The sequence below is a fragment of the Prunus dulcis genome, chromosome 1, assembly GCF_902201215.1.
Source record: "Prunus dulcis chromosome 1, ALMONDv2, whole genome shotgun sequence".
Lineage (NCBI taxonomy): Eukaryota > Viridiplantae > Streptophyta > Magnoliopsida > Rosales > Rosaceae > Prunus > Prunus dulcis.
This window is the reverse complement of record NC_047650.1, coordinates 43,708,990-43,727,957: the sequence shown is the minus strand read 5'-3', so window position 1 is coordinate 43,727,957 and position 18,968 is coordinate 43,708,990. Positions and strand designations below refer to the sequence as shown.

Below are 18,968 nucleotides of genomic sequence, written 5' to 3'. Positions count from 1 at the left end.
TATTATTATTATTATTATTTTTTATGGTTTGAGTAGCGTTTTTAAAGTATCATTTTTGCGTAAATATTATTTGAACTTTTAGGCATGTAAGCCATTACCACTTGGCCTGAACTTTCAATTTTTAGTTTTAACTACCTAAACTATGTAAAGTGTTGCAAGCCACCACATAGATCTAGCTCTATTAAAATTTTCGTTAAATTCATAGGCATTTGCGTCAATTAATTATAACTAAAAATAAATTATTATTTTTTAAACAGAAAAAAAGTTAACATAATTATACCATACTTCCCCTACCCCTTACCGACGCCAATTGTCACCCACCCTATGCATATACACCATACTCCATAACCGTACAATATTGAGATTTTTGAGTGCCACAATGTTCATATTTACGTGGAAATTTGATACTCCTTTATTGAGGAGTACATGTGTTTCTTGCATTGTATGTATGTGAGCTTATCTTTTAGTCTATGTTAGAAAACTTGTTCTGTCATTTTATGTTGCATCGTCTTCAATGTCATCGATATATCCTTTCAATAAATGTCATTAGTGTTCTTTTATATTCTCCTCTTTTGGTTTTTAAATATTTTGTCTATCTACCTATTAGTTTCTGAAATAAATACCTAAAAAACTATATGGAGAAATTTGTATAATTTAAGCATGTTCCTTGATAATATCCTTCTCCACTCCCTCTCTCTCCTAGCATCTTTGTTTATCTTGTACTTTCTGTGTCTTAATTTAAGGAGAGAAAAACGTGGTGGCGATTCACATAAAGGGGTTCAGAGGAGCCTGACCGCTATGTGTTGCTTGGCAACCATAGAGATGCATGCATGAACATATGGGGTTGTTGATCGTAAGCATTACTTGACATTGCTCATATATATATGCTTTTTTTGATGCATTCGTTTTTTTCCAAAATACTTAAACTCATCAGCAATAGCAGGTAAGCATATACTAGAACATATCACGAATGTCAATTTCAAAAGTCATAATATAATAGAAAATGCAGGATTTGTGCCAAAAGTTTTGTAAAATGGTAGGTAAATCTGTGAAAGATCTTTGTACGTTAGAGAAAGAAAGATTTTATTCACTTACCAAAAAGGAACGGAAGAAAGAAATCTTTCGGGGAATTGGAGTGAAAGAAATCTTTCGGGGAATTGGAGTGACAAATTGGAAAACAATGTAAGAAAAAACGGACAGAACAAAATTTGGGAAGAAAGATAAATCCGAGGCGACAAAAGCTCTACGTAAATGTTTGTGTAATACAGAAAGAGAATCCCGTGTTTGGAGGGAGCTTTCCTTTTTCACTGTTTTTATTTTCTTTTTAGTTTCATCCATTTTTATAATACATAAATATCAGGCTCGAGACAAGGACATAAGTAAATTTAAAAGAGCTCTCTTTCTCTCTCTCACGGTTCACAGTGTCACTTGTGACACAGATTTTTCAATTTTTTTTTGGTTTAGAGATTCAAGATTTCATTTGGGGCGCCAACTAAACCCTAAGCAAAGCAACAAAAACACAAAAACCACAAAAACAGAGTAACTCTCTGTGTTGGGAGAGGAGAGAGAGTCAAAAGAAGAGAGGGAGGGAGAGAGCAGCAGGGGTAGCTGAAGAGCAGAAGAGCTAATTATTAAATCCTTATATTATGATTGACATTGAGGATTGAGGTGTCAATCAATTGGTGCAAGTGTTGAATGAAATCTGTCAGATCTGGACAATCCATCCCTTAAAGGCTCAAGGTCTCGTGCCTCTTATATTCCTTCATTCTGATTCAGGCATTTTGGATATGTATATACATATATAGCATCCAAAACAAAATCTCTCCTTTCTGTTTGATCAGTCATCAAATGATGAAGCTTTGTATTAAAGTAAAGATTGGGTTTGTGGGTTTCTTCTTGCTTCTGAATGAAAATCGAAATGCTTTGAGTTTTTCAACTTCAAATTGAAGCCCTTTACTTGAATTTGAATTTGAGTTGCCATTCTTTTTCATACATGATCCATCTATATATATGTTGTATATATGAAAATGTCATCATCAGCAGCAGCAGCAATGGGTGTCTCTGATCCAAGCCAACTGCACTTGAAGAAGGAGCTCACTCAGATTCGAAAAGCCGCCCGCGTTCTTCGCGATCCCGGTACCACGTCTTCTTGGCGGTCTCCTCTGGCCTCCTCCTCTAGATCTGTGGGAGCAGCTGCAGCAGCAGCAGCAGCAGCCGCCTCTGCTACGACTTCTTCCACTTGGAACAACAATGGAAACTCGACTACTCCCACTGGAAATAGAAACAATGGCAGCGTCAAAAGGGTCTTCTTGCACAACTGGAAGAGCTCCAAATCCTCCAGAAACAACGACAATGACGATGATGATTACGGGGATGGTGATTATGATGATTATGATGATGATGATGATGATGATGGCATTGATGCTTCTTCTTCAGTTGCAGCGTTGAGTGTTGATGATAGCTTGAGCGATGCGCGTACCGGGGCAGATGGAGATTCAAGGAGTGACACTCAAACTTACAGCCGCTCCTCATCCATGATGCTCAGGCGTAGATATGCGCATCTTTTGCCACCCGTGAAAAATACTAAGAAAACAAGTAAGAAAACCGATACCCACTCTGATGTTTTATCCAAATATCAGCAGAAAGAATTAATTCTTGGTAGAAACTTAGTCAGTTCCAGAAAATCCGTGGAGGGTCATCCTTCAATGGCTGTAAGATCAGGCCGGACCCGGGATGACTTGGTCGACCAATCTGATGACACTGAAGACTACTGCAATTCAGAGGATCTGAGGCGAATTTCTGGGGCTTCACCATTGCTTTCCAAACTTAAGAAGAAGAATTGGTCTAAGTTTAGGAGAGAGAATAGTATTCGAAGAGAGGACTCTTCATATTCTTATAGCACCCCTGCATTGTCAACTAGTTCTTATAACAGGTATCATGTTCGTAATCCAAGCACTGTTGGGTCTTGGGATGGCACCACAACTTCCATGAATGATGGGGATGATGAGGTTGATGACCATTTGGAATTTCCCGGTCGCCAGGGATGTGGGATTCCTTGTTATTGGTCCAAAAGGACACCGAAACACAAAAGCATGTATGGAAGCTGCTGCTCCCCTTCGCTTTCTGATACTTTGAGGAGGAAAGGAAGTATCATATTTTGTGGAAGTCAAAATATTTATCCTAGACGACGTCAATCATCATCAGGTTCACATAAGCAGAGAATTGCATCTAGAAGTGCTCAGGGTGTCCTCCCATTGCTTACCAATAGTGGTGAGGGTAGGGGAGGATCATCCTTAGGAACTGGAAGGAGTGATGACGAGCTTTCTACAAACTTCGGGGAACTTGATTTGGAGGCTCTGAGTCGATTAGATGGACGGAGGTGGTCATCAAGCTGCCGAAGTCAAGAAGGGTTGGAGATTGTAACTTTAAATGGAGGAGGAGAAGAGGAAGGCTCACCAGAAAACATTAGGAGTTTTAGCCAGAAGTACAAGCCAATGTTCTTCGGTGAGTTGGTTGGGCAAAATATTGTTGTTCAATCACTGATAAATGCTATTGAAAGGGGTCGGATTGCCCCTGTTTATCTTTTCCAGGGCCCCCGTGGAACTGGGAAAACATCAGCAGCCAGGATTTTTACTGCTTCCTTGAATTGCCTAGCTCCTGATGAAACTAAGCCATGCGGCTACTGCAGGGAGTGCTCTGATTTTGTGTCTGGTAAGAACAAGGATCTATTGGAAGTTGACGGCACCAATAAGAAAGGAATTGACAAAGTTAGGTACCTATTGAAAACTCTATCAATGGCACCTCCTTCAGCATCCTCACGGTACAAGGTCTTTGTGATTGATGAATGCCACTTGTTACCTTCTAAGACGTGGCTGGCATTTCTCAAATATCTGGAAGAACCGCCACAAAGAGTTGTTTTCATATTTATAACAACTGATTTGGACAATGTTCCCCGCACCATACAATCTCGGTGTCAGAAATACCTCTTTAACAAAATTAAAGATAGTGACATTGTTGCTAGATTGAGGAAAATATCTGCTGAAGAGAACCTGGATGTTGAAACGGATGCACTAGAATTGATTGCTTTGAATGCAGATGGTTCACTTCGAGATGCTGAAACTATGTTGGATCAGTTGAGTTTGCTGGGCAAAAGAATTTCAACATCTCTCGTGAATGAACTTGTGAGTTTTCTCTGCAAATGACTTCTTGACATGGTCTAATTCAATTCAAGTTTACCATAGTATTATGATTTGTGGCGCTTATTAAAAGAAGAAAAATGAAATCAAAGATCAATAGGTGTCTGTTAGCAATTCCAAATAGCTGAATTTATTGTGTTACTAGTTCATTAATCTAGTGCTTTATCTTCTGTAGGTGGGAGTTGTTTCTGATGAAAAGTTACTGGAGCTTTTGGAATTAGCAATGTCATCAGACACTGCAGAAACAGTGAAAAGGGCCAGAGAGTTGATGGACTCCGGGGTTGATCCCATGGTTTTGATGTCTCAGTTGGCCAGCCTAATTATGGACATCATTGCTGGAACCTACAATATCAATGATGTCAAGCATGATTCATTCTTTGGTGACCGGAATTGTGAGTGTCATCCCCTTAACTTTTGGTGCCAATAAAGTTGTTTTTTCTATAGCACCAATGGTAGTGTGATGTGGAGAAAGTACCATAGTCACGTAAATAACATAAAAATGAGGTTATTAATTGATAACTACTCGAGGGATAATTTGAACTAATGAATGTTATTAAGAACAATGGACTCAAACAAATGTGATAAAGAGAATTTAAGATGTTGGGATATCCTAATTGAAGATATGGTGTCATCACGTATGGAGAAGCATTGTGCTGCAATGCACATGTTGGTTCCATGATCTATCTGTTTTTTTAGGATGGAATGGGTGGTCATCCCCTCACCCTGAACCAATTTTAAGCCATCACGAAGAACCAAATGTAGGAATTAAGTATACCTGACCCAAAAAAAAGAAGAAAGGTTCAAGAATGTAGTATGGAGAACCTAGTCTATTGAAGGGATGGTGCTCTCATAGAGGTGAGATCCACATGCACATGTGGATCCCACCACTTTGAGAGATCTTGTCAACAATGTGGTACAAATAGTTTTACTTGTATGGTTTCCTATAGAAGAATGTTAATTTTATCATTCCTGTTTGTTCAAGATTGTAAGCTTTCTGGAGGGAGAGGGAAATTTCTATTGGATGTCTAGTGTTGTTGTAGCATGCTCGGATGGTGTTTCTTCTGTTGGCATACTTCATGTTCTCCTGAATTGACTCTTGAAAAATTCTTATCCATGTAGACTAATACAAGTACTTGTAGATTCTATAGATAATAATTGCATTATAAAGCCTGGAGACACAAAAAGAATCTCCACTGACTGGGTTGTATTTTGAACGAAATGTTTGTTGCTCAAAATGTTTTACTGACTTTTGTGATGATCTAGCTGATATGTGTACAGTAAAGATTTTTTAATTTTAAATGTATTTATTCTAACTATGGTTGGGTGTCCTACTTTAGTGACTGAAGCAGAATTGGAGAGATTAAAACATGCTTTGAAGATTCTTTCGGAGGCTGAGAAACAGCTTAGGGTTTCAAGTGAGCGCTCAACATGGTTTACAGCAACCCTATTACAGCTTGGTTCAATGCCTTCTCCTGACCTTACTCACTCGTGCAGCAGGAGGCACAGTTGTAAGACGACTGAGGATGATTCATCCAGTGCTTCAAGAGAAGCTGCCTCCTACAAACAGTTAGAAGGTCAATATATGCTTCATAAATCAACTTCCCATGCTTCTTTACAAAAAACACTAAATGGCAATTCCAACCATCAGAGAGATTCATTGTCAAGAAAAAATGGTTTCGGTTTCAATACCAAGCCTTCACATGGACAAATCGTGGAAAGTGGGGCCTCAACTCCCTTGCATGATGAGGATATGGCTGGTAATGTGATTCTTAGATGTGTAAACTCTGAAAAGTTGGAGGATGTCTGGGCACAGTGTATTGAGAGATGTCATTCAAAGACACTGAGGCAGCTACTACATTCGCACGGAAAGCTAGTGTCTATATCTGAAGCTGAAGGTAAGCTCTTGAGCTTGTTATACACTTCATTTATCTTTGCTTAAAAACACATAATTGAATAAACGTTATGGATCTTTTTATAGCTAAAAGTTGTTGCAGTGGTTTTGTGCCATTCAGTTTGTTCATTAAAGTTCACAGTGAACAAACATAGGATCTCATGCTTGCACTTGGTGTAAATTGCTTGTGGATAATGATGTTTAAGCCATAAATTTCCAACATCATTAAAGAAGGCCTGATTTCAATTCCTAGTTTATGGGTTAGTTATATCAATTGAAGAGACCTGCCCCATTTGATAAACTTATGGAGTGTATACTGATCATTCATGCACATATAAGATTGGTTAATGGAGAAAATTCCAGCTTTGTCTAAAGCCCTAAAATACCCCATTCTATCGTTTAGTTTTTCACTGATATGAGAAATGCAAGGGAAATGGTTCGGGCAGTTTAAAAAAAAAAAAAAACAAGCTTTGTTATAACCAGGGATTGGGAGGAGAAAAGAGAAAAAAATCAAAATAGTCTAAGCATTAAAATAAGTATTATTTACTTGGCTAGGTTTGATAGTTAGGCTCCGAAGTGTGGTTTACAACAGAAAGCCTTGCATGTGCTCTCTCTATTAATATATGTCTCTGTTTGTGTGTGTGTGTGTATATATATATATATATATATGTCATTTTCCCTTTCTTCTCATGTTTAAACTGATTCTTTTTCAAGGTGTTCTGGTTGCTTATGTTGCATTTGAAGATGGAAGTATCAAATCCAGAGCAGAAAGGTTTGTTAGCAGTATCACAAATTCCATGGAAGTGGTTCTCAGACGCAATGTAGAGGTTAGAATTGTTCACTTGCCTGGTGGAGAGGCTTTTCTAAATGGTCCAAGTCCAGCTCACTTACCAGGAACCGTGGCAGCAATTGATAGGGAAAGGAAAAGAGTTGGATCAAATGCCACAGACGGTTATTCAAATTGCTCTTTGTTTCTTGATGGGACCCGCAAGTCTACCTCTGATTCATCCGACGTGATTGCAGAAGGCAATGCCGAAACAAGTGCTACAAGAGAAAGGAGACAGGAGATTCCAATGCAAAGAATAGAGTCCATAATTCGTGACCAAAGGTTAGAGACTGCGTGGCTACAGGTTGCAGAGAAAGGCACCCCTGGTTCATTGAGTCGTTTGAAACCTGAGAAGAATCAGGTCCTGCCACAGGATGGCATTTATTATGAAGATCAGATGGAGTCGTTGAATTCAATGAGGTTGTCCTCTCAGCAATGGGAAGATGGATTAAACCATGAAGTTAAAATTTTGAAGGTTAATAGTGGAAGGGATGCCCAGAAGGACCAGACGGGAAGAAAGGTTGATCGTTATCCTATGTCCCCAAGTTTACTACATGATAGTAACTTTGTGGGAAATTCCAACAAAGATAATCTGTGAGTATTTATCTCTTATTACAGGAGTATTTTGATTATCCTTCAAAAGCCCTTCTACCGCTGCTTGACTGAAGAAACTCGTTGTTAGTGTTTTATGATGAACTTAACAGTTTGCTTGAATTTGGTGAAAGCTACTAGCATGCTTAAGCATTTATAAGCATTCTGTGATATAAACATCCATATTCTGAAGAAGATCATAGAAAAATGTTAATAATAGAACTTTTATAATGTTATATGAACAATATATGGAATGTGCACTAGACAGAATTCCTTGCGAGAAGAGACCATTTGGGTGCTGATCCAAAGCAGTACTTGAAATTGATTTTAGTATATTAAAAAGTGCATGTTTTAGGAGTCTAGATGCTGTTGTGTTCTTAAGCCGCAAGAGGAACATATAGGACTTATTGCTGAAATTTCAAAAATCGTGGTGCTTATACTCATCATGCCATGTTCACCAAATAATTTCATGTCTTGGGGCATCTTTGATAAAAGTGAAAGTTAAGCACTAAATGCTAAACTGTTAGCATTGAAATTTTAAGCACTAAATCATCCAGCACTGAATATACTAAATTGTTAATACTTAAATTTGGAGTTCTAAATTGGTTAGCGTTGAATGTTGAAATGCTAGTAAAATACTGAAGGTTGATAGACAATGTTACCAAGTTATAGGGTTGGTGATAGTGGTAGTAACTAGTAACAGTGATGCCAATGGCGGTACCAGTAATGAAGGTCTTTTCTTTTTGGTCAGACAGTAATGAAGGTCTGGTGGTGACACTTTAGAGTGGCGATGCCAGTTTAGTGGTAGTGGCTGGTTTGACGGGTAATTCTAGTAGGGAAGGTGTTAGTGTCGAGTTAGTAGTGATTTACTGGTGTTAGTCTATACGCAACATTCAGTTCCTTATTAGGATTTGATGGTCGTAGAAATCTTAAAAATTATGTTACAGAATTCAGCATTCAGTAAATCATAGATCACTCGATATTTATGCAAATTTTCCATCTTTTTTTTTCTTAGTTGATGCTCGCCTTTTTGTTTTCTGCATTATCAAAGTTCATTGCTAAATTTAAAATGTATTGATGTATTGATGTATTGAACACATTTAGTTGATTAAATGCTGAAACTCTTCTTTAAGCGCCAAATTGGATTAGAAAACACAATCTCACTTTGATGCCCAATTCAGCCAACAGGGGAACTTCTGTTTCAATGGATTGCACTTCTGCTGCCCGGCTATTTGTTTTTCTTGTGTTTTTAATCTGTTCTTGAGATGCATGATCTCAGGTAGTGGTTTTTTGTTTTTGTTTTTGTTTTTTTTCTAGTAAATTATATTCAACGTATGATATTCATTTCTTGTTGTAATATTATTGTTAAATGATAAGTAGCCATGTATCTGCATTTATATTAATGGTATACAACATGCTCATTCTTGGTTTTTCTTCAGGGGTGATGAATCAGGATCAGGTAGAGGTTGTAGTGGATTTTTTCATTGTTATAACACCAAACCTCGTAAAAGAGGAAAGGTAGGCTGTTATTACTACTTTTAAAAGTATTTTCTTCATTCTGGTAAACATGTTGACCTGAAAGGAACCTCAACACATTTCTCTATGTAAACAGGTAAAAGGGACCGCAGTCGCTGTTCAACCACGCAAAGGTAGACGGTTGTCATTGTTTGGGGAGTGTGGGAAGAAGTCAAGGAAAACAGAGAGCAGACATACAAGATAAAAGGGAGATTTGTAGTTTGGGGTGTTGGCTATGCTGTTCATTTGGTTACATATTTTACTGTATTTATGTCTCCAGTTGAGCCATTCTTCGAGGATGTGAGTGAGAAGTAAAACAGGTGATGTAAAGGTTTGCTGTTGAGCTGCATTTCTCCATCTCCATCCAATTTTCATGTGATCAATAAAAGTAAAAGTGGTAAAACCTTGAATTAATTGGTTTCATGTTGGACCCTTTCTTAATTGATTTTCTGGCCTTGATGGGCTCAGTTGGCTGTACCGACTTGAAACTCTCTCTCATAGGACAACTTGCTTAATTGGTCAAGTATTTTGAATGGTATTGTGCCAAATGTTTGGAATTAAATCTACCAGATCATTGAACAAAATTTTTTTCTACCAGATCAGATCTGATCATAAAGTGGATACAAGTGACACTGACGGTATAATTCATTTGGGACTCAACGAATCTGTTTTTTTTCTTAATTTGCCAAGGTGCTATGGGATGGGAGTTTGAACCTAAGATTATGGGATGGGAGTTTGAACCTAAGATTATGCGAGTCAATGTTCTGTTGTCATTTTTCATTCGGCTGATTTTCAATATGAAATATTATAAAAATAAAATGCAGTTCAGTTTTCAGGTTAATTAATTTATAGGAAACTATTAGAAACCCACTATTGATTGGCTGACTATTAGTTTTTTTTTTTCACTTCCACACTACTAAAAAAAAAAAAGATAATAGGACGGTTTCAGTGATGAATATGCAATCCCAATTGTTGCTGGTGCTAGGAATCTTAGGGAGTGCTTTCAAATAAGGTTTAGTTCGGGTCGAAATGGTTATAAACAGATCCAAATTAAGGGTGATTCCGAGGCAGTAATTAATAATGTTACTAAAAACCTGCCGAATTATGTTGAGCTTCTAATTACACGCGCATCTTGAGGTGAAACATATTTACAGAGAGAAGCTCATTTGCTTGATATTGTGGCAGCAGACTGCAGTTATCAAAGAATCAACAGACAATGATACAAATACAGGGAATATCTTTTGATAATTCGGGCACAATCAATGGTACAATGATACAAATAAGATATAGTTCCTATTCCTATCAACAAAAAGAGGCAAATTCAATTTAGAATTTAGCCTTTTTCTTGCTTGCTACAGAAGACTTATTGAGGTTTCTTTCTTTTTCCTATTTGGGTGAAGTACTTTTTCAGCATGAGTTTCGACAAAAATGGAAGAACAGTAAAACTACAAGCACTGGGACAGAATCAGAAGATGTAGATTATTCAGAAGACTTTCCAGAGCTCATACTTAATATTCTTTCTGCAAGTAATAAATCATCCGGGGTTGTGACCTGCAAAACACCAGCACCACATTGTTTATATTCAATGAACGATATTTCTGTCGTGTATTGCAGAGAATGACCTCCGGAATGCACTGAGAAGCTTTTACGTCCAGAGATTAGAGGGCTTAACATTGGTATTATAGTAAAGTTAAATATTCCACTTCTCAAGAATCAAGCTTGAATAAGATGTTTCACTACCTTGATGTTGGTGTAAGATCCTTCAGTGATGTACACAGGATGTGGAAGGTGCTCGACAATAGAGACGTCATCAGTCACTTCAAGGCCTTCTCTGTGGTACGTACAATTGTTCAGAGTATACCAATGATTTTTAATGTGAAAGATAGACGACATTAGTTTCAATTGAACATCAACACTCACATAACACACAAACACATTCTTTCTTTGGTCAGCATTTCATACTATTGTGAGTGACCATGTAGTCAATTTGTGATATGATATTTTATAAATAAAATTGATTTAGTAGTATCAGCTTCTGCTTTGGGCACTCCAAGTATCAGCTTCTTAAGGGAACATTAGCTGATTATACAAAATATGATTTGGAAAAGGCTATGATATATTCAGTCCCTCAACATTTATCAACATGAATTCATTAATTGATATTTATTTGTTCATTTTCCAGTATTAGGCATTTTTTAACAATTGGTATACAACCAAATTATGCAACATGAATCAGTTAGTACCTATTTACAAGCTCAAAACCCTTTCTGAGCAACTGAGGTTTGATGACCTGTAGGATTTGATAGGCAGTAAGAATTAGAACATCCTCAAATGATCAACTGAGAGATATAAATGCTTTAAACATTAAACCTGGGGTGTCTGCATTTCCCAAAGTGTTCTCCTGTCCAGAGTTTTGACTACAAAAGACTCGCTGTTTGCCTGCATAGAGATGTTCTGAAAATCATGAGATCAATCGAGTAAAAGAATTTACAGTGAATCATGATGATATACAGACAGGTTGCATAACCTATGACACGTGTTTAAGTGAGAGAAAAAATGCACGCAGATAATCATGGAGGAAAATCAAGTTATTTGGACCCTGGGGATTCACAGAGCGAATTTCTAGTTGTCTAGCAATGTGGGTTTAGACTGGAAAGCAACAATAAATAAAAAAGTTCTGCAGCCCCAGTTAGGTTGCAATTCCATAAATTTAAGCGCATTTTACCAAATTTATCACTGGGTTACTGCTATGGTCTTGAAGTAATGGTCCCCAGCAACAAGAGGACCATTAGTTTCAATTGAGATAATGAAAAAACCATTTCAAAGTCAAGTAATGGTCATCCACTGAAGACTGGAACCTTGTAACATGTTGACAAAAATAGGAACAGAAAACTGCATTATTGAGTGAAACATAAAGTTTTAAAAATGTTTTTCTTTTGAGAAAAATAATCTCAATGTCCAAAGTTTGGAATATCGACCAAATTCCATCAGCATAAACAAACCCTATATCAACTACAACTAAACTACAGGGAAACATGAAAACTAGCAGCTACAAGATACTCCAACATATGAGTTACACTGAAAGGAAAACAAGGAGTATAAACATGAATGCAAGTCATTAGAAATGATACATACCTCTTTGATTGTAGCTTTTACTGGAACACCAAGTACAGCTGCTCCATTCAACCAACCATCTTTAAGAACCTAAAAGCATACAATTCTAAGTCCAAACGTTTTCTTGAATAGTTATTGGAAAATCACAAATATTTTAAGGATAAAAACAGATAATATGGAAACAAGCATGCATAAGTTAAATGCTTTACTGTACATATAAATTCCTAAGCCTAGAACCTAGAACCACCTACCCCCTGCACTTGGTGATTAAGTGTGCATCTCCTGACTCAAGGGCAGATGTTAAATATTTGTAATCCAAAAAGATTTATTCTAGGTGAAATCCATTCCTGGATTTTGTACCACTGTAACTTACCTAGACTAGCTAACTTCCAAGGTGAATGTGCAGTTTTGATCCCTCAGATAATAATCAATATTAAATGGCTTATGGATGGCTCAGAACGTGTAAGGAAAGGAATAAGTATTAAGATGTATTTACTTCATACAGTGATGTATTTAGATAAGCATCATTGCTCTATACCCTCCTAAACCATAATCCATAAAAATACTCATAAAAAACGTAGTACATACTGATCATGAGAGGTGCTCTATACTAGATGCTAGCAGGTAAATAAATTTTCATCTCAAACCTTCTCTACGTCTCCAGATGATACAAGAGGTCTAGCAGAATCATGGATGCAAACAAGCTCAGAGCTCAAATCAATTGCCTGTCCACAGAAGTTGTATTCAATGATAAGCAGATGAGTTTATGCTCTCAAATAATTGTTAACAACTCAATTCAGGAGAAAGGAAAAATAAATTAAGAAGCTTTATTGACTTCCATATGCCAACTGGTTGGCCACTATGTGCATGGCGTATACATAAAATGGAAGCATATTCCTAGAAACAACATTAGACAGTCTTCTCAGTTTCATATATCAACTAAGGTAATGCAACAGACTGAGATAAAGAAGAGCAGAGACTTCATAATAATTTTTTATCAAGTAGATTCAATATCAGGCAACAAATGAGAGGCCTTTTCCAAAAAAAAAAATAAATAAATAAAAGAGACTTTGACAATGGAAAAGAAATAATCTCTATGCACCTGGAGTCCGCTGTAAACAGAATCTTGTCTTTCCTTTCCGGGTAATGTGAATTTAAGTTCTTTCTGGATCTTATGCTTGGTCTCTGAGAACATAACCAACCAAATTAGTCCAAATGTCTCCAGCAGCACTACATCCAATAAATAAAACATGTCCAAGAGGCAATGCAAGTTACAAAGAGGGCAAGACAGCAAGGACTGAAACCTTCAAAAATATCCTTGTAGGAGGGATCACAAACTACAATGATTTCCTTCACTTCAGTCATTTGAGAGAAAGTGTAGAAGCTGTATGGAACCAGCAAACAACATTAAGAAGAGCATAAGACTTGTACCCAGAAAATAAAAAAGAAAAGTAAATATGAGTAGAAAGACAAGCTATATTTCCCCAAGATATGAGCCAAAACCTACACAAGTGAGTCCCATATAGGATGATTGCAACTAGAACTATACAGACACAAACCGGTCAGGTTTTCAGCCACTTAATTATGTCTCGTGACTCATGTCGAATAATGTACCAATTCAAATTGGTATTGTCTGCTATGAAGCTTTGCTATCTACAAATGACTGGCTTTTGCAACGAAATAGACTAAAACACCGACATTCATTCAGTCTATAATCCTTCTGAAGGTATAAAAACAAAGCAGTTTCTTGTTATTATAATCAACCAGGTTAGCATTCATCCAATTCCAAACAGTATTCATCATCTCCAGGGATATGGTGAGAGTGCATTATAAAAAGATGAGTGTTCACCGGTAGTTGGGTAACGTAGTTGACTCAATAAGTCCTCTACAGGAAATTAAATTAACTGAGAGTGTTAAGAGTTTACCTATACAATGCAATTGGCTGGCTCAAAAGCGGAAGATATTGCTTTGGCATGCTGGCCTACTTGCACAAACATAACAAAAAGCATTGTCATCTGGTAGGATTGGAATAAACAAAAGCTGTGGATGAAGATGATGGAGCATTCATATTCATTCATAATATGCAGGCACTCCAAAAATGAGAAATTGTTGACAAAAATGAGGAATGCAAGAAGCAAGAGGAGAGGACTTACACCCATCCTTTTACCCTTTCCTCCTGCCAAAAGAATCACGGATACGCTGTTCTCTTTCACTATTTTAGACTCTGGTTTCTGCATAATCAAAGTCAAATTCTTTCCCTTAAGAAAAAAAACACACACAGAGTTCACAGAATTGAATTGTAAAAGAAGATGATTGAATACAAAGAAAGGTTAATTTTTTATATAATCTAATTTTGTTACATCTACATTGACGACTTTTGCAGAGCAAGTGGTGAAGGTTGAGCTTGCAATTCTAGCCTTAGCCTTGAGCCTGAAATTGAATGGATGGCCTGCCAGCAGCACCAAAGTCATAGTGTAGTGTGAGACAATAGATACAAGGGAAGCAAAGGATGTTTTTATAATTCAGTGAGATGAAAAAAAAGTAAATAAAGAAGAAGCAAAAGAGGTTGGATTTGCCTGCAAGTCTAAGGTTAGAGTGTGAAAGTGGTGGAATCCTGAGATTATGACTCGAAAAGAGTGGTGAAGAAGAGGGAGTGAGGAGGTCCAGTCCAACAACACAAAGCCCCATCCCAAACTTGAGAGTTGAGAGCCAAATTCCAAAATTTCAATAGTGAAAGTGAAAGGCTGAAAGGAGGACCAAGCTTCTCCCCCAGTAGCCTCTGCTCACTTGGCTTGAGAGTTGAGATTGAGAAGAAAGAGTAAGAAAGAGTGCCTCCCTCCCTCCTATAATATTCCTTGAACTTGGAGACAAAACACCACTAACCCAGTTGTTCATTTCCTATTATGGTTGGTGGGTTGGTCATCATTGATGGGCCTGAAATTAGACCCATTTGTTCTGTGGATTGGACTTAGACCCCAAACTAAGCCCACCCCCGAATATATATGTTTTCACAGAGAGAGAGTGAGGAGATTCACTCATCATCAGAGTTTTCAAAGCTAAAACTTTTGAGAATAAGCAAGAAGAAGAAGAGAGAAACAGGATGGGGAGTACTAGCAAGAAGGCGCTGGGGACGACAGGGGAGTTCTTCAGGAGGAGGGACGAGTGGAGGAAGCACCCGATGCTGACGAATCAGCTCCGCCACGCCACTCCCGGCCTCGGCATCGCTCTGGTGGCCTTCGGCGTCTACCTTGTCGGCGAGCAAGTCTACAACCGCCTCATTTCTCCTTCTGCTGCTTCCTCATCTCACGCTCATTCTCACTCTCATTCCGCCTCTACCACCTCTGCTACTCACTGAGCTTCATTTCGCAGGTCAGCAAAGATCCAACCATTTATTTCTCTCAATATTTTTTATCATTTTCGATTACGGTTTTCGTTTATTGCGAAGGGAATTCCAGCCGAAAATGAATAATCTAGCAATAATTTCTATTTTCTAAACAAAATTTGAATCAAATTGGTTCTTAGATTATGAATTTGGGGTATTTGCGGTCCAATTAGGTTTTCATTCTTGCCATAGATTAGACCATCATTCAAGTCACTGATGCCAATCTTATCATGTGTGCCTTTCTAATTATGGCCTTAATGATAATAATATATATATATAAAATATATGATTTTATCATGAATGATCCTTGAACTTGTTGAAAGCCTCATTTCAATCCTCAAACTTTCAAATCAATCAATCTATGATCTTTTGGTTCATTTGCGGACTAAAATGAGGGCTTTTAAAAATTTCAAGGACCATTTGAGATAAATACCTTATATATATATATATATATATATATATATATATATATAGATGTATCTTCATGTTTGTGTATGGGAGTTTCAGATGAACAAGGAAATAGGTAACAAGTACTTGTCAGGAAAGATGGTACTCGTTGGTAGGTTTTTTTTTTCCTGACATTTTTTGCGCTGGTGTAAAGTTGGTATCATCTACTTTTGGTTTGTTTAGCTTCCTTTTAGTCACAATTTGATTAAGATTTCACCGAGTTGGCTTGTATATGTTTTCTGGTTGCGAATCTTGTGATTTGTGGTTTACAAGAGTCGAATGCTTGTAACTCATTATTATAAATAGCATACAACATAACCACATATATGGACAATTACATATTCTATAGCGAAATTTGCCTATGATAAGTTAAGAGAAGACTAGCCTCTTTATATAATGGTGTCTAGGTATTTTAAATGGGACCTGATAAAGCTAGTGCTCACAAGCTAAAGTAGAGAAAGAGATCTTACTTGGTTTCTCTAATGCATTCAAAAAACATGTATGTGTCTTGCGTCTTCTTTATTTGATAAATAGCTGATATTGCAGATGGGTGCTCCAGCTCAGCACGAGGAACAGAGTTTGGAGTTTCTTGTATTTTTCTGCTCCTTATCTGGTTGATATTTCAATAAAATGTTTTAAGTTAACAAGGGCCTTAAACAACTTGAAGGCTGTGAATTTTATTCTGCAGAGTTTTAAGATGTTGTTGCTACTCCTTGAATGGCTACATTTGAAGATTGCATCAGTTGAAAGCGCGTGTTTCGTTATTTTTATTTGCCTTTGAACTGCCTGCATCTTCTACTTCTAAGCTACTTTCATTTTGGGTTATGATTGTGTTTGGTTATGTGTGTGGTTGATTGAGTTTAGTTATGTTCGTGGTTATTGTCGTGGTTCCGCATGCAAAGGAGCCTGCAAGTGGCAAAAGGAGAGAAATTCTTTTGGGAGCTTAAATGCTCATGACGACTGAAGTTTGAAGGTTGAGAGCATTCTGGCCTTCTTGGATGGTAGATATGAAGCCCAAGTCTTTTTATGAAGTAGTCATGTTGAAGTTTAATTAGCAATTAAAACAAGTAGGCTTTGTATCTCACAAAAACGCTGTTTAAATCTGTGCCACTGCTCTTTTCCATTTTTACTACACGGGTGGTCTCTCATGTCTATTATATCTTTTCATGGCATAAGGTAAGGATCGTTACGGGCATAAAATAAGAAGCCTACAAAAGATTTAATCACCTTTTCGTGGTTGCATTTTTGCACAAAAATTTGGCTGCAAGTAAGTAACAGACATGCCCGTAGTACCTTCTCCTTTTTCTCATGATGATCTGATTGCCCATATTCCTAAGAGTTTGTCCAATTTTCATATCTACAATTTGGAAGGGTCTCTTTCAGTTTGGAAACAGAGAAATAGTTTGGTTTGCCATAACAAAAACTACTGCAGTTCTCTCCCCAGTGAGAAGGTTTCTGCATAAAATTGGATTGCTGATTTGTGGTTAAGTTTGATTGTGTTGGTTGGTTTGGTTTATAAAAGTGATAGGGCTCATGTAGGCTTTGTTCTAAGGAATCGTACGCGTTTCTGAAAATAGTGGCTTCTCGACAGGGCCTGTTATGAACAGAAATTTTTGAGGGGTGAAATTCGCGGGATCTTTCTTCATTTTCTGTTATGGTTAGATAAGTCAGCTACTAGGGCTAGGGCATGCTCTACTTTTGGCAAAATCATTTACCTATGCTTGTGTATTAACTACTCCCTAATCAATCTAATTCGAAATTTTTCATGTATGGATCATGGATGTTAATATGGAACTCACATAAGTTTTGGTTTCTTATGTGTTACACATTGAAAAGGTTAGGAATTTTCTACTTTGTATTACTACATATTTGACCATTCCTAGTGTGTGTGATAAAACCATATTTCAAAATAGCCAGGGGAGCCACATGAAAGAGGGATGATGGGCCATCCCAGGTGTTATTAGAGCACATGATGACTTGTAGTAGCTAGAATCAAATATAGTCTTTACAGGTCAGAAAAACAAACTTTAGTTGCATAGATGGTGTATCAAATAATGTAATGAACTAGCCTGCTTTCTCTGGGATTTTAAAACTTGCAATCACAACTTACAAGCTACAAGTCATGAGTGTATAAAAAATTACATATATGGCAACTAAACTTTAGTCTAACATGAGTGTGGAATAAAGCTAACGTGACTAGAACTAGTTAATTGTAACGATTTGAACGTGATGATGACAAAGAAAACGTGGGAACAAGTTGGAAGACATCTTTGTGGCAATGGTGAGACAATACACCTGCAACCACAGACCCCATTTTTATGCTGCCCAATTAAAACATACCCCATATATAAACTTTGTTATCTCATCTGGATGTCCGCACATTATTATCTTGCGAATTTCATTATAAACAAAAAAAAAAAAAAAAAAGGAGAGGTAGTAGAAAATACAGTGTCCATATAGAAGGAAAAAAAAAATTATATATATATAAGCGATAGTTTAAATTACATTAAATCAGTCTAATTTATAAGAAAAAGAACTCAAATTTGTGTGCAAACCAAATGGGCTAAATGTCATGACTAACTGACCTAACTCACGTATGCATTAAACCATACTTCTTATAACATAAGTTGGACCAAAACTAAGCAAATAATTGATCATATAAAATTTACACACGTGATCATTCCTATGATTGCATCCATATATGTCTGTGATTATCGGAAAAGTTGATTTGTGTTTGTGCATAAATAAGTATGCGTCAACCCACTACGGATGGTTTCTTTATTCACAAATGCTACTGTAGAAATAGGAAACAAGCACTCGCGCAGAAGGCTCATGTCATGTCATGAGTGGGCTCCTTTAGGGACTTGACGTGAAATATTTTACATGATAACTTATATAATAATAATAATAATAATAATAATAATAAGAGCTAATGATTATTTATGGGGCGGACGCACCAAGGGACAAGAGGGGTCCCTTGGCATGCCGGCGTTTGCTGTGGAGGTC

General features: G+C 37.1%; 3 protein-coding genes across 5 annotated transcripts; 2 read left to right on the top strand and 1 right to left on the bottom strand.

Annotated features, from left to right (window-relative positions):
- Positions 1-1,402: 1,402 nt before the first annotated feature.
- On the top strand, positions 1,403-9,581 carry LOC117613427 (protein STICHEL). The gene is made up of 6 exons (XM_034342037.1): positions 1,403-4,181; positions 4,372-4,588; positions 5,534-6,091; positions 6,802-7,507; positions 8,944-9,022; positions 9,117-9,581. The coding sequence occupies exons 1-6, from the start codon at positions 2,022-2,024 to the stop codon at positions 9,222-9,224; spliced, it is 3,828 nt and encodes a 1,275-aa protein (XP_034197928.1). The 5' UTR covers positions 1,403-2,021; the 3' UTR covers positions 9,225-9,581.
- A 591-nt stretch (positions 9,582-10,172) lies between these two features.
- LOC117635803 (2-C-methyl-D-erythritol 4-phosphate cytidylyltransferase, chloroplastic) lies at positions 10,173-14,982 on the bottom strand. 3 transcript variants are annotated; one of them, XM_034370170.1, is made up of 12 exons: positions 14,710-14,982; positions 14,494-14,582; positions 14,287-14,364; positions 14,059-14,114; positions 13,438-13,517; positions 13,236-13,318; positions 12,781-12,858; positions 12,155-12,223; positions 11,390-11,458; positions 11,263-11,309; positions 10,760-10,850; positions 10,173-10,570 (listed from the first exon to the last, which is right to left on the bottom strand). In XM_034370170.1, exons 1-12 carry the CDS (start codon positions 14,819-14,821, stop codon positions 10,499-10,501), a joined length of 924 nt encoding a protein of 307 aa, XP_034226061.1. In that variant the 5' UTR covers positions 14,822-14,982; the 3' UTR covers positions 10,173-10,498. The 3 variants fall into 3 exon arrangements, with proteins under 3 accessions (XP_034226061.1, XP_034226069.1, XP_034226076.1); XM_034370178.1 differs by having other exon boundaries at positions 14,500-14,582; XM_034370185.1 differs by lacking the exon at positions 12,781-12,858.
- A 171-nt stretch (positions 14,983-15,153) lies between these two features.
- On the top strand, positions 15,154-17,094 carry LOC117635823 (NADH dehydrogenase [ubiquinone] 1 beta subcomplex subunit 3-B-like). Its single transcript, XM_034370194.1, has 2 exons — positions 15,154-15,502; positions 16,509-17,094. Exon 1 carries the CDS (start codon positions 15,234-15,236, stop codon positions 15,486-15,488), a length of 255 nt encoding a protein of 84 aa, XP_034226085.1. The 5' UTR covers positions 15,154-15,233; the 3' UTR covers positions 15,489-15,502; positions 16,509-17,094.
- Positions 17,095-18,968: the final 1,874 nt, after the last annotated feature.

Coding starts and splice junctions, on each gene's coding strand:
- LOC117613427 (XM_034342037.1), top strand. CDS start 2,022: ATGAAAATGTCATCATCAGCAGCAGCAGCAATGGGTGTCTCTGATCCA. Junction 4,589..5,533: donor ATTCTTTGGTGACCGGAATT/GTGAGTGTCATC, acceptor GTCCTACTTTAG/TGACTGAAGCAGAATTGGAG. Junction 7,508..8,943: donor AATTCCAACAAAGATAATCT/GTGAGTATTTAT, acceptor GTTTTTCTTCAG/GGGTGATGAATCAGGATCAG.
- LOC117635803 (XM_034370170.1), bottom strand. CDS start 14,821: ATGGGGCTTTGTGTTGTTGGACTGGACCTCCTCACTCCCTCTTCTTCA. Junction 14,115..14,286: donor GAAAGGGTAAAAGGATGGGT/GTAAGTCCTCTC, acceptor TTGTGCAAGTAG/GCCAGCATGCCAAAGCAATA. Junction 13,319..13,437: donor CTACAAGGATATTTTTGAAG/GTTTCAGTCCTT, acceptor TTATGTTCTCAG/AGACCAAGCATAAGATCCAG.
- LOC117635823 (XM_034370194.1), top strand. CDS start 15,234: ATGGGGAGTACTAGCAAGAAGGCGCTGGGGACGACAGGGGAGTTCTTC.